The sequence below is a fragment of the Anastrepha obliqua genome, chromosome 1 (genome assembly GCF_027943255.1).
Source record: "Anastrepha obliqua isolate idAnaObli1 chromosome 1, idAnaObli1_1.0, whole genome shotgun sequence".
NCBI classification, from domain to species: Eukaryota; Metazoa; Arthropoda; class Insecta; order Diptera; family Tephritidae; genus Anastrepha; species Anastrepha obliqua.
In genome coordinates this window covers 23,220,614-23,241,332 of record NC_072892.1, presented here as the reverse complement: position 1 = coordinate 23,241,332, position 20,719 = coordinate 23,220,614, and the positions used below count along the sequence as shown (strand labels likewise).

At 37.1% G+C, this 20,719-nt stretch overlaps 1 protein-coding gene across 1 annotated transcript in view; it reads right to left on the bottom strand.

Annotated features, from left to right (window-relative positions):
- LOC129236045 (bumetanide-sensitive sodium-(potassium)-chloride cotransporter) overlaps positions 1-15,497 on the bottom strand; it is a 51,852-nt gene extending 36,355 nt beyond the window's left edge. The window contains exon 1 of the mRNA XM_054870233.1: positions 14,770-15,497. Coding sequence (XP_054726208.1) covers positions 14,770-15,050 — 281 coding nt within the window. The 5' untranslated portion in view covers positions 15,051-15,497. The remainder of the gene's footprint in view (positions 1-14,769) is intronic.
- Between the last annotated feature and the right edge of the window lie 5,222 nt (positions 15,498-20,719).

Genomic DNA, 20,719 nt, shown 5'->3' with positions numbered 1-20,719 from the left:
TACTAGGCATGCAGCTCAATTAAAGTTTGAGATGTCCTTTTGATTTAAAAAAAGTTATAAAAAAAACAAAAATACACTTTTTGAAATATTGAATTTCGAAAAAATTTAAATTTTTTTCTTTTTTGCTAAATAAAAAATTTTCAACTACTTTTTTGCAATTGTTTCTGCATGAAGTCGCTCGTGTAAGTAATTACGATCATTCTGAACCCAGAATTATTAAAATCGGTTCATTTTTGACTAAGTTATGGGCATTTAAAAAAAAATTTTTCTTACATAATTAAAAAAAATCGAATTTGAGCCGAAAAACAAAATTGCCGATAACTCTTGAAAAAAATGTTTTTCGGGCGAACAAAAAAATACGTGTCTCATTATTTTGACCAGAGAGGAACATATTTGAGTTACATCGAAATCGAAGAACATGACCCGAATAGCCCGGTTGAATTGAAATGGAAAGCATCAAAATTGCCTTTACGAAGGCAATCAGCAAAGTATACCCAATACATTTGCAAGAATTGCGTCCATTGATGTTGGGTGTAGCTGATATACGAGTATGCAAGTGCGTTCTATAGAGTATGCAAGTGCGTTCTATAGAGAAACAACGACCTATTTTTCTTTACTTTTTCTATTCATGTCTATATAAGCAGGATGTATGGCGCGGCAGTAACAGACATGCGAAAGTGCACGAAGTAACAGAGGCCATAGTTGTGTCGACCGGAACGTCAATTAATATTTTACACAATAAGTTGACGATGAAAATATTGTGGACCCGATGGGTACTGCGATTGCTCACGGTGGACCACAAACTGATGCGGGTGTTAAATTCGAAGCAGTGTTTGGAGCAATTTAAGCGAGATACGAAGGAATTTTTGCATCGAGTTGTCACCGTTGATGAAACCTGGATTCATCATTACACAGTAGAAACTAAGCAACAATCAAAACAATGGATTTCTTCAGATGAATCTGCTCCAAAGAAGGCGAAGAAAGTTTCATCGGCCAGGAAGGTCATGACGACGATTTTTTTGGGATGCGAATGACGCCATCATTATGGATTTTTTAGAAAAAGGAAGAACGATCACCGTACAAATCTACAGCGAGTTATTGGACGGCTTTCACAAAAAAATTGAAGAATACACGGCCGCATTTGGCGAAAAATAAGTTCTTGTTTCAGCACCATAACGCATCACCACATTTATCGCTGCCGAACTGCATGAATTGCTGCCGCACCCCCTGTATCCAACCGATCCGGCCCCTGCGACTTTTTCTTTTTCCCTAACACGAAGAAATGGCTAGCAAGAGCAACGAGGATATCATCGCCGAGACAGAGACGAGTTCGGAGAGTTCGACAAATCTTATTTTTTGGAGAGGTTAAAAAAAATGGCCGGGGCCATTGGGAGAAATGTTTATTTCCATGTTGAAAAATAAAAAATGTATGTATGGACCCTTGCGTGTTGCTGAGCGAATAGCGTATTAATGAGTTTTACAACGACATGGACATAGTCCAGCGATTATTTTGTAGTGCACAAAAATTCCAAACTCATAACGCAAGCGACTCATGTTTTCCCTTTCCATTTGTTCGCCTCAAACCAAAATAATAGCAGTGTCCATAAGCGTGCACGACTATCCATGTTTTCCAATCCAAAAATACTGTAAACACTTATGTTTGAACACTTATAAATGATTTTGAATATTTTAAGCGAAAGTACCGGAGTGGCAAATTGTGCAAAACGTTCGGAAATGCTTCAAATATAGGTATGTATGTTGGTATGTGGGTCGTAGGTTGTGATGTGCACTTGAGGAGGCAGTTTTAGTGATGCAAAATTCAAAATTTTATGTATTTCGAAACAATGCTTTTTGCTTAAATTTGCTTTGTTAGTATTTTGAGTTTATCTAGGACAGCGTGCATGCATACACACACATACATACATGTGTATGTGTAATTTATTTTTTGATACTCTTTTGTACTATTTTTATGTGCTTCATTTCGAATACTTCCGCATGAAAGAGTTTTATTCAAATATTCGCACTCGTAGGCATTTACTTTTGTTATTCGAATTTCGTTTAAATGAATTTTATTGCAAACTATCTATATATTGATATATCTGTATTTCCAGTGAGATTGCGAAGTAAATCAATTTGAATACAAAACATGAAAAACTACAAATAAACAGCCACTTGTGCACTAATTTGCTATTCTGTTATTCTGCTTGCCTTCGCTTTGAAAATCTTGTTAGAACAATCATACTCGTATACTGTCTGCTAATATGATTGATAAATTTCCTTTAAAAAAATAAAATTTTGAATATTTTCCGTTGGTGTTAGACTCTGTGTGCGAAAAATATTGAATTATTATTATTTATTATACAAATAAAGTAAGAAATAACACATGGGCTGAAAAGTCCCGAACCTAACAAAGAAAATACGTTTTTTTTTGTTAAAAATTAGCTTCATTCATCAACGTAATTTCCATTAAGAACCATGGCGCAATCATTCCAACGCCGCTCTACTGTTTGAATATCACTTTGGTAGAACGACTTATCTTTTGTCTCAAAATAGGACTCAGTTTCAACGATAACCTCTTCATTCGAGCGAAATTTTTTACCGGCGTGCATTTTTTTTAGGTCTTCGAACAGCCAATAATCGCTGAGAGCCAAATTTGGTGAATACGGTGGATGTGGCAGCAATTCGAAGTTCAATTTCTTGTTTTTAGTTAACAGAGTATTCTCATAGTCAAATGCTCATGCAATATGAAGCCAACACGCATTGGAGTATAGTACCTCAATAAAGCATTTCCATCTGGTCCTATTTTTGGCTATTATTTTTAGCGCGTTCCACGATTTCCCGCATTCATCAACTTCATCAACAACCAAGCGTTTGTCGACAGACTTCCATTGCATCTTTTCGCCGTGTGTGGCCTATCCACCTCCACTTTCGTAGTGTTATATGTTTCGCCATTGACCGCAAGTTGCACTTTTTATATAACTCATCGTTGCTGATGACGTTTGATCACCACACCTTGATAGTACGCCAGAGCAGCTGCTTACAAAATTTTGAATTTTTCCCATTAGATGGTCGGCTACAAGTCAGGACTCGCAGCCAAAGAGCAGTACTCAGTTGACATTTGATTTAAATAGTCTCGTTTGTGCTGAGTTTCAGATTTGGCGCAGTTGAGCATATGCGCCAATTACTTTATTTATTCTGGCCAGGATATCTTTTGCCGCACTATTCTCAGCAGATCATACAGGAAGATTACCTCAAAACATTGTTTTTAGCAATCGATATTTTATTATAGCGAATCTTCTTCTGCTTGACTTTAGCAAAGCACGCCAGTTGGACACACCAAGTGGAGCCAAGTTCTTTCAACTTTGAACATTGAGGGCAACTCTAAGGCGGATGAGTTAGCTAAACTGGGCACTATGCTCCACATTACTCAAGACAAAGTTGATAAATCTATGCCCTTGGCAACATGTAAGCTGCAAATAGATATATACACTTTAAGTATTGCCAACAATCGCTGGATACAGTTACATATCTGTGGCATTAGTAGAAGACAGACATGGCCAGCTTGGCGGATGTTGCATATACATATAAAATTAGCTAGACTAACTAGATTTATAAAGTCCACAGGATGGTTTAAAGAGGACTAAGTGGAGTAAGGATGGGATAGTTCCGGTGGCATCACAAGGAGCCTCTATTTGGTCTAGGAGCGTCGTAAGACAGCTACTTTAGTTAACGAAACCTTTTTTTAATTCTATAACTTTCTGCGTGAGGCACTCTAATGTCCTACATGTTCAAAAAAATTATAAAAAAGGTTATAACAATGAGGGAGAAAATAATGTCCTAAAATTAATCATCTAATTGCGTTTTTGAATAACTTTTGATTTTGAGTGATGCAAATCTTTATTTTGACTTTTCGCGCTCCTGTGCTTCTTTCTTGTATACTGCAGATGTCTAGTCCATTTAGATACTATAGTATATAGTATAGATTTGTGGGAGTTGGACTAGTCCAAACATTTATTCAGAGAGATCATTGTATTACACGGGATAGATTACATTGGAAGGAATAGAGACATAGGATAGTTACAGTATGGATGTTGAGACTGAAAAATTTGGTTTGAAGTCACTCTTCCGCGAATCTTTTGGATTCATTGATGAATCGTAAGAGATCCGAAAGAGGAAGCGTATGAACCTTATCCATACTCAGTACACCGCAACCCAACAGCCGAAGTCTGATTCTAGAAAACGTCGGACAGCTACAAAGAAAATGCTCTGCAGTGTCCTCATTCTCAAGACAGGATAGGCATATTGGGTCGTCGTCAATGATTCCCATGGTAGCCATATGCTGATCACAGGCATTGTGCCCTGCGATTTCACCCACCAGTACTCTCAGCTCCTTCCTACTAAGTTTTAAGAGAAAGATCGCTAATTTTCTATTTGCTTGTTGCACAAAGTACTTGACCACTCTGCCGGAGTCCAACTCCTTCTATGGGTAGACTTTATGAAGTCGTCGATCGATAGTTGAATTAATGCAGAATTGACCCCTAAGAAGGGTTCAGGGTCTAGTGGCATCCTTTCAGGGCCTTCATTAGCCAGTTTGTTAGCCAACTTGTTCCCGGAATAACTACAAGGTGCAGGTACAGAAATCTGACAAACTTGGTTGTGTCAGCGTGGGTTAGCAAGGACTCTCAGTGCAGCTTAACTGTTACTATAAATTCCAATACTACTACCCCACCAATTTTTCTCCATCAGCTAGTATGCAACATTCAAGATGGCATAGACTCTCTTTAAGAATGTCGTAGCCATCTAAAGTGTCCGCTGGCATCGAGAACAGTGTGCACCGGTCGACAGCTGCACATACAGGTATTTGAAAGATCTACGGGGTCAAAAGTCCATTTAACAAAACAATAAATACATTTACAAAAATGACTTCCTGAGGTACCTGACCCTTCCGAGAACAAAAGCCAGCCCCTCCCGCGCACCCTACAAGCATTTGACATACGATAACGGCAGTCGGAATTCGATCGTAGCACCTCGTGCACGTTATGTGATCTCGGCACTCTTGCAAAACCCAAACTTTAAAAGTGAAATTTTATGTTTTTGTGTTCAACAGTGGAGTAAAGAGTTATGGATTCTGAAGCATCAGGTTAGTAATGAATGAAATCAATTAGAATTTTACTAATTTTCAAGTATTAAAGTTAACTTTTCAACCCTATAAGTACACACCTTCGCAAACTACTTTTTTTTTCTTAAAATAATATTTGTTAGTCAATAAGTAATACTATCGAGATAGATCCGGTTAAGATTCGATTGTAATTGTTTAGTATGTACCTTGTTTTGACAATTCATCAAAGAATTTGATCCGGATAAGTCCGGATAAACGGTTTATGAAAAAGGTCTTTTCCATTACAAGGGATTAAGCGAAATATTTATTTGTTGTAGGTTCAATGGGAACATCGGGAATGAGGATTGTGACTAGAAAATACTTGTTTGACCTCATGAACAATGACAATTTACCCAACATAGGGGCAAGGCTAAATTTCTTGAAAGATCAGTTATGTCTATTAAAGGATTCTCTGACAATCAAATTGAGACGTTGAAAAGCAATTTTGCACATTTCGAATCAGAATTTAAAAATCGATGGACTAAAGCTCATTATAAAGAAGCGGTATTCCTAAAAAGTAATGAATCTTGGCTGAACGGAACCTTCACCATTCCCGTTGTTGCTGACAGTCAAATCGAACAGAACGACCGAGTAAATCTTTTGGAGATCTGAGCGAAAGAAGAAAAACTGAGGAAATGCGCTCTAATTTTGATCAAAACCTTATCGTGCATGCTGCGCAAGTAGAATTAAGAAAGTCAGGAAAACGAGATGCTTCGAATGTGCTAAAAGAAATCATTACTTCGCCAACTCGCGCAACCAAATATAAAAAGGCCTATTATCGAATAAAGTCATCAAAAGATAAAATTTGCCCCTTATCTGTCCAGGAAGCAATGCAAATGTTTATCGATGCAGATCTAACACGAGACCAATACGAGACAATAAGAAGAACAAATAAGAAATTCTTTCCTTGTTATAGTCTTTTACAAAAAGAAAAAAGAAGTGTTATCCGCCACCAGAATCTTGCACTGTAAATAGTACAGGTGCGGAAGCCGAATTGCAACCCGTGGTCGACCATACCGTTAGACGATTATCGGACTACCTGGAAGAGGTACTAACAACATTGAAGGTCCAAGAATGTGAGACCCTTAAATTAATTTGTAAATGGGGTTGCGACGGGTCCCAACAGACCCAGTTCAAACAAAAGATTGAAAATGATACGGATTCAGATACGAACATTTTTCAAAGCTACTTTGTTCCTGTAAAATTAGTATGCGGCCAAAACATGGAAAAGACTATATGGGAAAATGCTCATGCCTGCCGATCCAAACCTAGAATTTTCTTCACGTAGCGATGAAGAAAATCTAGATAATACCATTTGATTGGATGCTTTTTTTAATTGTTTATATTTTTTTATGTTTGATCTTGTAAATCTTTCTTCATTCTCATATTATATTTCATTCAATAAATGTTTAAGTTCATTATTTTAGTTGGCTTTATTCAGAAACATCCATTAGCACACGTTATACCCAAAAAATACTTTGGCCCCTTAGATTGTTCAAATACCCCTATGTGAGCTGGTGGCATATCTGACAGTGGCCAGTGTTTCCCTCGTTTCCCCTTGCTCCGTTTACCTAGAGCCTGTACGCCGCCTCATCTCTTCTTATATTATAAATCAAAAAAGTTTTCAAAAATTATAAATCTTCCCAAAGGGTGATTAATTTTGCTCCACTTTTTATACATGCACATACATATATGTATATATTCATTTAGTACTGCTTGTTGCCCAAACATTTCCAGATCGGGAAATTAATTCAAAATTGAACTTCAAAATATATTATTGGAAATCATAAAATAAATTATTATTTTGCGCATAAATCCATTTTCAGTTTTCACGCATGCAAACAATGTTTATAGTTAAGGCCAATGAATACAAAAGAAAAAGAAGAAAGGGCATTGACTTTAAATTTTTGCTAATATATATTTTTATACCCATGCGTGGATGTGCACAAGGGTATTACAATATTGTTCCCATAACGGTTATATTTAATAGCATAAATGGATCGAGAAAGATATAGAAATATATATATGAAGGTGCTCAGAATGATGAGAGCAGACGATTTAGTCAAGTCTGTCTGCCTCTTCGTCTGCCGGTCTGATCGAGCGCACGACAACTCGAGCAAGAATGAATGTATTTCAAAGAAACTTGGTGCGCATACCCTTTGTTCGAGGGAGTTTGCTATTGAAAATGGTAATTTGGTAATTTGCAAAAGAAAAGAAGTGATATGTCTTCAATAAATAAACAAAAAGTATTAAAATTTAAAACAAATAATAAACCCAAAAAAGTAAACTCAAGGCGAAAATAAAAATTGGGTGCTACCATGCCCACTTTTGGGTAATTGCGTGGTTCTCGATAACGACTTAAAAATCCTGCCCCAACTTGATGCACTCCCTCCCCAACTCATTTAGCTCCGACATAAATATAATTGAGATCGGATAAAAGGTTAGGTAAGGCTATATTGGCTGACCGAAGCCACGCACAGACCATTTTGGAAACATAACGATACCAGATCAGAGCCCTATTTTAGTGAAAATATTCATCACTCAAGATGATCGTATTGTACGCGAATTTTAGCAGTCGCTCAAGCTCCAGTTCAGGGAAATATTCTAGTCCTTCAAAACTGAGAGCATTCAGGTAGCATTGTCCAGTTTTCGAGAGAGCCGGACAGTAGCATAGAAGATGCTCCAGGGTTTCTATTGTACTTGGCTCACTACATTAGCTGCAAGCATAGGTAAGGTATGGTGCACTAGACAGGGCTAGTTTACTGAGGCGGCAGCCTTTGGTCGGGAAAATCCCGAGTCATTCCGATAACGTAGAACAGGCTGGCAACGAACCGACAGCTACTGGACCGGACAGTGTTTAGACATACGCTCAATGACATTCATCGGGAGATACTTATCACCTTGCCAAACTTCCAGAATTGACCTCGACATACCCAACATATGTTCAGCACGTGAAGGCACTTCGCACAATATTAACCATCTTTTCACATGCCCCATCAAACCTATTCATCTAACACACTTTTCCCTCTGGACTCGACCTGTTGAAATAGTGAGTTTCCTGTACCTACCGTTAGATGAGCTAGACGAAGACGACCGGTAACTACATTGCACTGACAGGGTGTAATAAGCTGCTGCAACAACAACAACCTGTAAGCATCGCTGAGAGTTACATAGATTTAGCTGGTAAGCATGCACTGCAACTAGGCACTGCCCTGCGAGTACATGAACTAAATTTCTACAGTTCCTTCTATCGAATGACATAACCGATTTAGTATACCTGCCATAATATGCGCGCTTCCACATGATCCTGGTAACTTTGCACTTGGTTAAGCTAAGCCATCCGTCTTTCGCCTTTCTCAACATGCGCTCCTCTCGTTCTTTTTGAATTGTGCACAGGGGTTTAAGTATCTGGCTTATTTGATCCCCTGCAAGTCTCGTGTCTTCTTTAGCTTTTTCGTCCACCACATTTTCGGAACCCCATATACACAAAGTCTGCAATTATGAGCGAGCTTTTTAATTGCTTCCCTGCATTTATGGAAATTTTTGGATGATAGATAATTAAGATTTGTTCGCCTTTATAGCCGCTTGGCTATCCACGTAGAAGTTTATGGCGCAATTAATTGTTGCTTGAAGTCGATTGTTGTTGAGATCGGATAAAAACCACGCCCACATTTTAGATGTTGTTGCTCAATTTCCGCCCGTTCGTCTGATGTTACAAACTATAACTTTCACTCTCATTGTTGTTGTTATAGCAGCATAAATATTCCCCATTCATATACGGGAAATGTTGCTGGAGTGACAGCCCTTGGCCGGAACTTATCGTGGGAACGATAGCACTCATTGTCTTTGAATTTATTTGATTCCAAAAACTTACGGCCAGTCCAAATGCGCATATAAACTTTCGTCCGAGCCGAGTTTATCACTTCCTTACTTGTTAATTTATACATTTTTGCTTAACGAATAGCCAAATAAATATTTTTTATTCCGTTTTCGTATTTCCGATTTCTTCTTCGTGCTTTTATTGCTCTGCTCGCAAATACTTTTAATGCATTGGCTGGAATAACCCATTTTTCATCGGGTTGCGCTGCTGCTCGAAAAATGGAATAAATATGTATGCACAAGTGTTTATGAGTATGCACATGTGTATGTATGTGTATGAGTATATATTCAGATTTATTTTTTCTCCTATTAAATGTGAGAAATGATTTAATAGAACTTTTTTCACTTCGAGAATTCTTTCTGCTTTCGATGGGTGCAAATAAATATTTAATAATTGAAAATGTGGCTAATTTTGGTGAATCTCAAAACAAAATTTCATTCTGCAGAAATACGTGCATGCTTCTATGTACACATACGCACACATGCGCATGCATATACACACATACATACTTGTATTGTGTAAAATCTATGAAGGCTTTTTTTCATAGTCTTACGTATAGCCTGCAGTTGGCCCTATCGCAAGTGTACATATTTTTTTTAATTTGACGATTTGCAACAACCGCATAAGGTTTGAAATCTATCGCATTATTAGATGTACACGGGGAATCTTGCTTGCCAACAAGTGCTACGATGAGCAAAGTAGGCAATTGGATATTAAAATCTTTTCTTGACGAACAAAACTAACACTTCATAAGTCCCTATTGAGTGACGTACGAGCTTGACTGAGGACAATATCCGAAGAGGCCTTTCTTGGAGTTTTCTGCGATTTTTCTTACGTAAGGAGGAGTCAAAAATCAAGCCGATGCTTAGTAGTTTTCTAAGGGAATTGCCCACAAGCAGTTGGTGCCAACGGGTCAAAGCGACAATGCAATTTTCTATCTTGGCGGTTTGAAGCGTTTGTTACATCGCATCGAATTCGCCCTGAATACTGCGAAGGAGGAAGCTGGTGCTTATTGCATGATAATGCACGATCTCATCGATCCACTCTTGTGACTGATCTTTTGACTAGAAAGCATATTTTAACCATCAATCAATCATCGTATTTGCCTGATACGGCTCCCTGGGGCTTCTACCTATTCGGAAAATTGATTTGGCTGTGGAAGGAAAACGTTTTGCGTCCGTAGAGGCCAACCAAAAGGCTTGGACCGACATCCTGAAGGACATTCCGGTCAATGATCTGAAACACTCTTTCGAAAAGCTTTTACATCGGGCAAAATAGTGTATCGAGGACAGAGGGGACTATTTTGTATAAATAAACTTGAAGTTATCAGAACAGCGCTCCCGTCGTTTCTATTTTAGCTCAGTCTTGTTTATTTTGGACCTCATCTTGTATTTATAGAAATCATATTTATAGCTTGGGCTATTGTTCAGGTTTTTCTGAGAAACTACAATACTTTCGTTCTCAGTAGGATAACGGTGTGTGTTAACTTATACAAGGTGGCGCAAAATTAATCATCCAATTTTTTTTCTGAATAACTTTTATACTAAATAAGAAAATGAAGATTCCCATCACTTCTTTATTTCGATCTTTACGCGCTTCATTCCTTGCCTGTCTATGTACAGTAGCTGTCTATTTTTCAGCTGCTAAATATGATTGGCGTCTGACACCATTTGCAAAAATATATATCTTCCAATAAGGTGATTAATTTTTATACAATAATTCGTAGCCATTTTATAAAATGTCTTTCGTGCAGAAAACAGATACTTTTATGTAAAATACACTCCAATATTGAACTCATTGAAGCCGGGGTAGCTCAAATCAGTGTACTAAGGACTGTAAGACAATGATAATAACATTCGCAGATGGCACTATCCCTTTTGGTAACTCATAAAACCTTAGAAGCAGCAACAAACAAGTTATATCAGATTTTGGACAAAACTTTAACATGGTTTAATGTTTGGGGTATACAAAAAAATAGCAAAACAAAATCAATAGCAAAACAATTCATGTGGTTTACTCTAACAAGAAAGTTGGGCATAAATTGGCTACTTGGCAGGCTTTCGAAGCTATTGTTGCTGAACAAAAAAAAAACGTATATACAAAACTGTGATTGCGCCATCCTGAGCATACGGCATAGAAATCTGGGGAACTGCAAGTAAAACTTACATCAACATTCTTCAACGACTACAATCGCAAATACTCACAATAATAACCAATGCGTACGTCCCAAAGAAGATATTCATCGCGACCTCAATATCGATACAGTAGCAGAAATTATCCGCAAATGCAGCACAAATCATATTCTCCGTTTAACGAATCATTCGAATACTGGCATGCGGCAACTCCCATCAACAGAGAGCGCAAACTTCAGGCGGCTCAGCTCAAAACTAGAAAACTCAGCTGATAACTAGAAAAATTTAATCTTCCTTTGAGCACCCCGGTCTAGCCAGACCTTTTTCTACTGGACATGAATTTAACATATTTCTATTATAGCTAACGACTTGAGCTTCGAGGTAGCTTTCTAAAATTTCATTTTCTATCTTTTTGTATCATATTTGCAAGGAAGTTTATGGGCTTAACTAAAGTGATGCGATCCAAATTTTTTGATTACTTTATCGAAGACACTGCAAACATCGAAAATCGTGTGAATAATTCAGCCGTTATTTCTCAGTTCACTACTCATTTGGCTATGAAATTTTTTCCAACACACTAATTACTATCCCTGGGAATGTTGTAGGCAACCAACCAACCGGAGCCGGTACACTCACAGCGAAGAGAGATTTTCGTCTTTGCCTACAAGGAGGCGAAAAGCTTCGTCGAAAAACTCGTTCCTATTGTATTGTATGCAAGTATCCAGTATGTAAACAGCACTCAAATATCTCTTCTATATGTTTTACTTGCCTTCCACCGAATCCATAAATAAATATCATTTCTTATTTTCAAATAAATTTCATTGTAATAAGTTTTTTTTCTTCAACCCTCTTCGACATGAGTCAAAATAAATAACAAAACAAAAAAATCCTTTTTATCACAAACCAAACGATTTTCAGCGATTATTTTTGCGTCTGTCAATGCATGCCAAAAGCAATGGAAAAGATAAGAAATTAAAAATGTGTATTTGCGACACTTAAAAATGAATTAAAAATGCAGCGCATTTTCCACATATTCCCTTACAAATGCATGTAAATACATAGGAGCCTGGCCAGCCCCGGGTGTCCACAAGATTATTTAAAAAAAGTTGTCCAACGGAGGGTTAAAAAATAAATGTCATGAATGGTTCTGCACAAAAACAATAAAGACTGCCCAATCAATTTGAATTTTTCGTTGTTTTATTGCAATTTAGAGTCCGATATCTTTTGATCACTCTTTATTATAAAATGTTTTTATCCATTTTTCAATTGGAATTGAGTTGCTGGTAATATGAATGAAAAAAAGTGTCATTAGAATTTAAGCATTAAAATAGAAAATAGGAAAAAAAAGTTTTTTTCGACGACCTATGCTATTACACTGTGTGACAAAAAAAAAAAAAATTAAATATACTTTTATGGAGACCTAGCACAACTTGTGGCTATAGAAAAACTAAACAAAATGGTATGGGAGAAATTTCCAATACACCCCCAAAATCTCATTTTATGGCCATAAAACCGTTTTTCAGTAGGTTGATGTGAAGAATCACTCCTAACTTCGCCAATTTCCATCCGATTTCGAATTTGTTTTTTTAGTTCGAAAGAACAAAAACAAGCCATTTTGACAGTGTGTTAGTAAAAAAAAAAAAAATCTTAAAACTCACACAACTCTATTAATTTTAATTCAATTACAATTCAATTCAAATATAGCTCATTCGACGCAAAATTAAATTTACTATAACAGTAGTGCATTAAAAAAAATCCTCAATATCGGATAATATCGTAAAAATGATGTCAAAGTTGAAAAAATAGAGAAAAAATAAAAAAATTCCAAATATTTCCGCCTACAGGCTCGTCAGTTGTCATTTCAGAAAAATTGTCAACACACTGACAAAAAGGCTTGTTTTTGTTCTTTCGAACTAAAAAAACAAATTCGAAATCGGATGGAAATTGGCGAAGTTAGGAGTGATTCTTCACATCAACCTACTGAAAAACGGTTTTATGGCCATAAAACGAGATTTTGGGGGTGTATTGGAAATTTCTTCTATACCATTTTTCTTAGTTTTACTATACCTACAAGTTGTACTAGGTCTCCATAAAAGTATAAAATCACTCTCGCACAGTGTTATAAGTAATTTTTAATTAATAAGTAACAGATTATTGAAAATTTTAAACCAGTTGTGGTTCATAGGTGCCTTAAATTTGTTTTTTAATTAATTTTCTCTTATTTTTTCATATAAGTTTTTTCTTAGTTTTTTTCCCACAATTTAGAATTTTTAAAAATTGATTTATTTGCACTCTTACTGATTTTCATTTGAAAAAACTTGAAATCATACAAGGTGGCACAAAATTAAGTATCCAATTTTGTTTTTGCAAAACTTTTTTACTAAATAAAAACAGAAATGAATTTGAGTGCTGGAAATCTTACCGAATTTCATTTGAAACAATTTGAAATTATACAAAATCGAGCATCCAATTTTGTTTTCGCAAAACTTTTTTACTAAATAAAAACAAAAATGATTTTGAGTGCTGGACATCTTAATTTTGAAATCTTACCGAATTTCATTTGAAAAAACTTGAAATTATACAAGGTGGCGCAAAATCGAGCATCCAATTTTGTTTTCGCAAAACTTTTTTACTAAATAAAAACAAAAATGATTTTGAGTGCTGGACATCTTAATTTTGAAATCTTACAGAATTTCATTTGAGAAAACTTGAAATTATAGAAGGTGGCGCTAAATAAAGCATCCAATTTTGTTTTTGCAAAACTTTTTTACTTGATAAAAATAATGATTTTGAGTGATAGAAATCTTAATTTTGAAATCTTGCCGCATTTCATTTGAAAAAACTTGAAATTATATAAGGTGGCGCAAAATCGAGCAACCAATTTTGTTTTTGCAAAACTTTTTTACTAAATAAAAACAAAAATTATTTTTAGTGCTGGAAATCTTAATTTTGAAATCTTACAGAATTCCATTTGAGAAAACTTGAAATTATACAAGGTGGCGCGAAATAAATCATCCAATTTTGTTTTTGCAAAACTTTTTTACTAAATAAAAATAATGATTTTGAGTGCTAGAAATCTTAATTTTGAAATCTTACCGAATTTCATGTGAAAAAACTTGAAAATACACAAGGTGGCACAAAATTAATAACCCATTTAGATTTTGCAAAATTTTTTTACCAAATAAAAATAATGATTTCGAGTGCTGGAAATCTTGCCGAATTTCATTTGAAAAGTATTAAATTATACAAGGTGGCGAAAAATCAAGCGCCCAATTTTGTTTTTATAAAACTTTTTTGCTAAATAAAATTAATGATTTTGAGTGCTGAAAATCTTTATGGGGACCTTTACGCACTCCATTGCTTGTCTGTTACTGCAGCTGTTTAGTTTACAAATGTCCAATGGGATTAGCGAACGACGGAATTGTCAAAAATTATAAATCTTCCGATAGAGTGATTAATTTTGTGCCACCTTTTTTTCGTTAATTTCATTTTTCTAAATAACACTTCAAGTCAGCAAAAAAAATTGCTTTAAATTATTGTGCATAATCCTCTTAAAAAATATATTAATTGCTATTGTTTCTTTGAACCTTTTCACTTACGTCGTTAATTGCGCCAAGCTGAATTTGCGATCGTCTTCCTGCCGTGAATTCTTGCGTAGAAAGTGGCCGAAGCCACGTAGCGAGAGGCGGGAGTTTTTGCGGCTGGCGGCATTGCCACTGTCGGTGCTCAGGTGATAATTCTCGGTGAGCGTGTTGGGCGCACTGTTGTTGGTACTTGGCGGATGTCCGTTGTGTTGTGTGTTGGATAAAATCCCTGAAATGGTTGGTACAGTAGGGCCGCTCTGACCATCGACTTTGCCGTTTGGCGTGTTATCAGCCATATTTATTTTCACACAAAATTTACTATTTCCAAGTATTTAAGTCACAAAAATAACTACTTATAAGCACTAGCATTCGTATTGCAATAATATTTTAGAGATTTATTTTTATGCAAACTTTGTTTATTACTCTAAAAATTAAAATACTCTCATCACAATTTCACCGAACTAAGTCCGTTCACTTTTATTGGTTTTATTGGCGTTATTGGCCACAACGTCAGTTTGTTTGATTGGTTTCACCCGAATTTTCTCAGCTGGCCACTTATTTACGGCACTTGACTCATGTATTTTGCTTTCCGCTTCCGGTTTGTCGTCGTCGCCTTTGTAGGCACGAAAAGAATGTATGTTTTTGAGCGCCTCGAAATAGACTCGTTTGTTGTCCAACACTTCAGCGACGACCGCTGCACGATTTAGTTGCGAACTTTTCGGAATATCAACGGCAAATAACTGAAAATTAATAATTACAGTTTCTTTTATCTCAATCGATGTGAATCGAAATGTAATAACAGAGAATCGCGAGTGAGTTAAGCAGCACGGCCTGGAGCAGCAAGCGCCGCCGACACAACGCAGCACAACGCCAGAGTGCGAACAAAAAGCAAATACCAATAAAAAACGAGTACAAAGCGGCTACCAGCTGAAGTCAGGCGTTGTTGGTTTCGCGAGGGTAGTTACAGTGGGGGAGTGGGTTCGCGTATATATGTGTGAATGTATGTACATGTGCTTTGTATATGTGTGTGTGTTACTTTTGGATTTGGCGATCGTCATGTGTTGTGTGAGTAAATTTTTGTCTATATGTGTACATGTATATGTGTGTGAGTGATCGCTCAGGGATATTGATTATAGATGTGCGAGGAATTCATTTCATCTGCGAGATGGTATGCAGGCACGTTTCCAAGAGCGCGTGTGCGTGTGTGTGTGTCACTTAAATATTGTTAATTTTGTTTTTGCCTCTTTTTTCTACCTGGAGACGATGCGAAAGCTGCGAATACAACTCCAACAGCTACAATGCACGTGATGAGACACAACAAATTTTCGAGCATCAATGAAATTTCGGTCAGCAGTGGCCCTATGAGCGCGACAGCATTGAGCGTTGTGCGTGACTTGGTTCTGGATTCAATTTCGACTGCAGTTGTCGAATGGTATACAAAATCGGCAGTCGCCAAATGAACAGTTAATGGAAGGAAGGTAGCTAGGTGAAATGCTTGAAGTTGAAGCACTCCCCAAGTAGCACTAAATCGCCATTTTGATACCATTATGAGGCCCTCAACAGGCAGATATCTACAGCCAGCTAGAGCTGTAATGATGTAATGCAAAATATTTATGGGAGTAAAGTTGGCGCACTGCTTCAGGTTGTGCAAGAAAGCAACACCCAGTGAACAGAAAAAGTCTTCAACAATCTCCTTCTCTGAATGGTCCCCCCAACTTCTGCAAGAGGGGTTGAATGGTAAACCTAGCTTTTCCGCGTGTGTCCCGATCGTCCAACCGACCGGTAAAGATAGCTACGAGTTTAGAAATTGAATGGCGTGTGGGGACTTTCTAGATTCTCCGTTCACTGTATTGGGACCAAAGGGTTTTCGAAATGGTACATGAAGAAATGGAACTTTATCTGATCTGCGTTTTCCTGAGAAATAAGTTGCGCAAGACCGCTTTAAGAACAGTCAGGGGGACTTGCTGATGGCCGGATAGGAGGTCTCTGAGGCCAATTCAGTTTCATTCCTCACAATGAATTCTACTGAATAGCGCTTGCTACTATTTATCTATGGTAGTATTAGTAGTATTTATATATACATACATACATACATATATATAATTGGCGCGTACACCCTTTTGGGTGTGTGTGGCCGAGCTCCTCCTCCTATTTGTGGTGTGCGTCTTGATGTTGTTCCACAAATGGAGGGACTTACAGTTTCAAGCTGATTCCAAACGGCAAATATTTTTTATGAGAAGCTTTTTCATGGCAGAAATACACTCGAAGGTTTGCCATTGCCTGCCGACGGGCGACCGCTATTAGAAAAAACTTTGTCTTAATTTTGGTGTTTCACGGAGATTCGAACCTACGTTCTCTCTGAATTCCGAATGGTAGTCACGCACTAACCCATTCGGCTACGGCGGCCGCCAGTAGTAGCATTTATTACAAATTAAAGTAAAGTACATAAAATTTTGAGAATTACTTATTCTAGCAACAAGAAATAAAAAATATATATTTACAATAGTTTAACGACAATGCCATGGGCCGTCTGCCCATTTAGGTAATTTTCATCCAAAACAATTATCCGGTTTTCTGGTTTTTAAAACTAGTTAAAACCACTTAAAATTTTGTATTAAATAATCTCTGTATCGAAAGGCATATTTAATAAAACGCAAAAGTTCATCGCAATGATCATTTCCTCCATAGAGAATCTCAATCAGTTGTGAATCATTTAATATAAATTTTCCGAAAAAGACTTTCCTGTTGTATATGGTATAAAATTGGCACTTACGACTTTTATTGCGGGTTGTTCCCGAATGGAAGAATCTGCAACTTCAAGCCGATCCGGAACGGTAAATGGCTTTTATGGGGAGGTTTTTCAGGGAGGAGGTTTGCTTTTGTCTGCCGAGAAGCGACCGCTGGTAGAAAAAAGCTTTTTCCATCATTTGGTATTTCATGCTTGGGAATTCAACCCACTTCACTTTGACGCACTTCCGAATGGTAGTGCGTAGTGGTAGCGCGGCCTCCGTAATTGATTAACATATGTGAAATTCCACATAAGTTCATTCATGCTTTGCTCGCAATTTACTCCCATCGACGCTTACTTAAATGAGCTCTAACTTGATTTTGATGAGTGATTCATGAAGCGATTCGTTTTGCGTTAATGCAGACTTTAATTCTGAACCACTAATCACAAATGGCGTTTTCAGCTGAGATGTGTTTTATGCCGTGGCGTTTCCGAGTAGCCAACTTTTCGGGAAATTCCTATGAGCCACTTGATAAACAGAGCGCTATTCTAACCCCTCCAAAGGCGGGAATATATGTACATATATGTATATACTTTGCTCGTACCGCTGTTATTGTCACTGTTATTTTGCTGTTATTTTGCACGCGGAATTCTTGCCTGCTGTGTAGACACTAATATTCTTATAAATAAAAGTAGCAAATGTAAATAAATAACCAATAAAGCTCGCGGTTGTATGCATACAAAAAAAAAAAATTCAAAATCTTAAGTGAAATTGACAATCATTTGAAGACTATAGAACATTTATAAAAAGTATATTTATGTACACATATGCACGCGTGTATATGCACACGTATATACATAAATATATAGTTCATAGCAATTCATGTTTTTATTGACCCAAAACAAACCCGGTCATTCGCGCAGCGCTGGCTACATACACACATGTGTACATGTAGTATGTATGTATGTATGTATATGTACAGATGTGTGCATATTTACTTAAATTCGCGCAAGAGCGGTCGGTGCTAATAAATTAAGCGTACATTTGTTTAGATTGCGGACGCTTGACTAGCCAACTGTATGGATGATAATTTGCTAAACAGTGGCATGAATGCTCAGTTGCTTAGTTATTTGATTTCTTATTGCGTGAAGGTGTCGCGAGCAGTTAACACTTCGATTGGGTGCGTATCAGGTGCCATTATTCGCATATAAAAAGAAAACAATTGCATTTTTTATTATTTATTGTTTATTTTTTATTTTTACACTTTTCCTCTCACAATAAGCGCGATTGTTTAGAATAGACACACACACACATATGTGAATATGTACAAATTTAAGCGTTTTCGGATTGGGCGCAAATTAGGCTCCAAAGTGTGCACAGGACACTTCAGTGCGCAACTTAAGGATTTGTGTAGCACTTGTTAGGCTGCGGGCAGCTGCAACAGTTTTTTTACCGTATTTAAAATATTTTAATTTTTAAATATTTACTGGCACTTCCCCGCTCGATTACTGGTGTGGCACTGAACTTGGTTTGCTTTGCTTTGCTTGCTTGAAATGCTCTAACACTTCCTACTCCCCTTACGAGCTCATTTTTTGTTTTGTGTGGTTTTGAGTACTTTTGTATGCACAAACAGATATACATATGTAAATGCGTCTGCTATTATCGGCATTTGCATCAGTTGAAGTTGTAAACGTTTCTTCACTTTGCTAATTTCCCAATGTTTAACAATATGAAAACTAGTGAAATACATAATTAAAGTAAAAAACCTCTACCACGTGAATCGCCGTGAAACGATGAGTGTGAGAGTGGGCCTGTGGCTTTGCGCCTCTCACCTAATCTACTCGTACTCATACATTTCTCACTTCAATCAGCGTACTTCAAGAATTATCTTTTGACGATCGCCTAAGCAAAAGTGTGCAAAAGTTGCAATAAAAGGCACTATTATAAACACAAACCTAGCGGTAAAAAAAAAAAAACAATTGTATTTGTTTCCCGATTGCGCCCTTATTACTTTAAACTTCGCGATTGTTTTAGTTTGTTGCTATTACTTGTATTGGTATTTACTCAATATCCCGCATTGTTTTTGCACACACAGGCATGCATATACAGAGAGGCATCAACACACCAGTAAATTTCTCATGGATTGGTGTTGTAGTTTTTGTGTTTTTTTTCGCCTATATATCCATCAGCAACTGAGTCGCATCAAACGAATTAAATTCGGTTTTATCTGGTTTGACCCGCGTTAATTTGTTCGTCGCTCATCGTGTACTTGCAATTTGTAATTGTTGTTGCTGCGATTGTTGTTAAGAGGTTGGCTCACTGGTTCGTCTCAGCGCCGACTCGCTTTGGTTCATTACTTCTTCGCTGCTGCTAATGCTGCTGTTGTTGTCCAGCTTGGTTATCGTCGTCTGTTGGATGGCTGTCTTGTTGGCTAACAGTCGAGATATGCGTGGATGTTGTTGCTGCAATTGCTACTTTACTGTTGGCTAAGCAGTCGACTACCGTCTGGTTGGTTGATTAGCCATGATCGACGCAATGAATGGAAGCTTTTCAACACACTCAAGAGATTACAGCCAGATACTGTTTTACTTGCAGAAAAGCCTTCCCTCCGCTGTCGTTCTATACTATGTAGTTTGCATTTGCTCTTACTCTTTCTTGGTCTTGGCGGTTCTTTACGAGTATTATGATTCCATGCGTGTTTGTGTGTGAATTGGTCTCAAGAGTACTCATTTTGCAGATGAAGATTTGCACTCAAATGAAATGGCCGCTTTTAACTGGTTTAAAGTGGTTTTGGATTTAATCGGCGTATCCATCCAATCCGATTGCATTGCGCTCATTTAAGGAGGGCGCAGCGTGCCATTGCATTCGCACGGTGTTGGTAAGTGTATGTGTGTCTTCTGGGTAATTATTATTATTGAATTTAAAGTAAGTACTGCTAATCGATCCTTTTGAAAAATCGTATTACGTAAAGGCTGAAAATATTTGTATTCTAAAAAATTTTAGTATTTTGGTATTTCATTTACTTTTACATGTGCTGCATATTTAGCCGTAACATTTTGGTAACTTCCTTTTTGTCAAGGCGCATTCATTAAAAGTGGTGGCACTAGCCCAACAACACTGTTCTGTACGTTTGGTTGTCAAAGCAAAGTATTGAGAAACTAGAAAACAAATAATGATTTCGCCTTATTTCTTTCTGGGCTGACAACCACATGGACACGGCGAAAGAAAAAAAAACA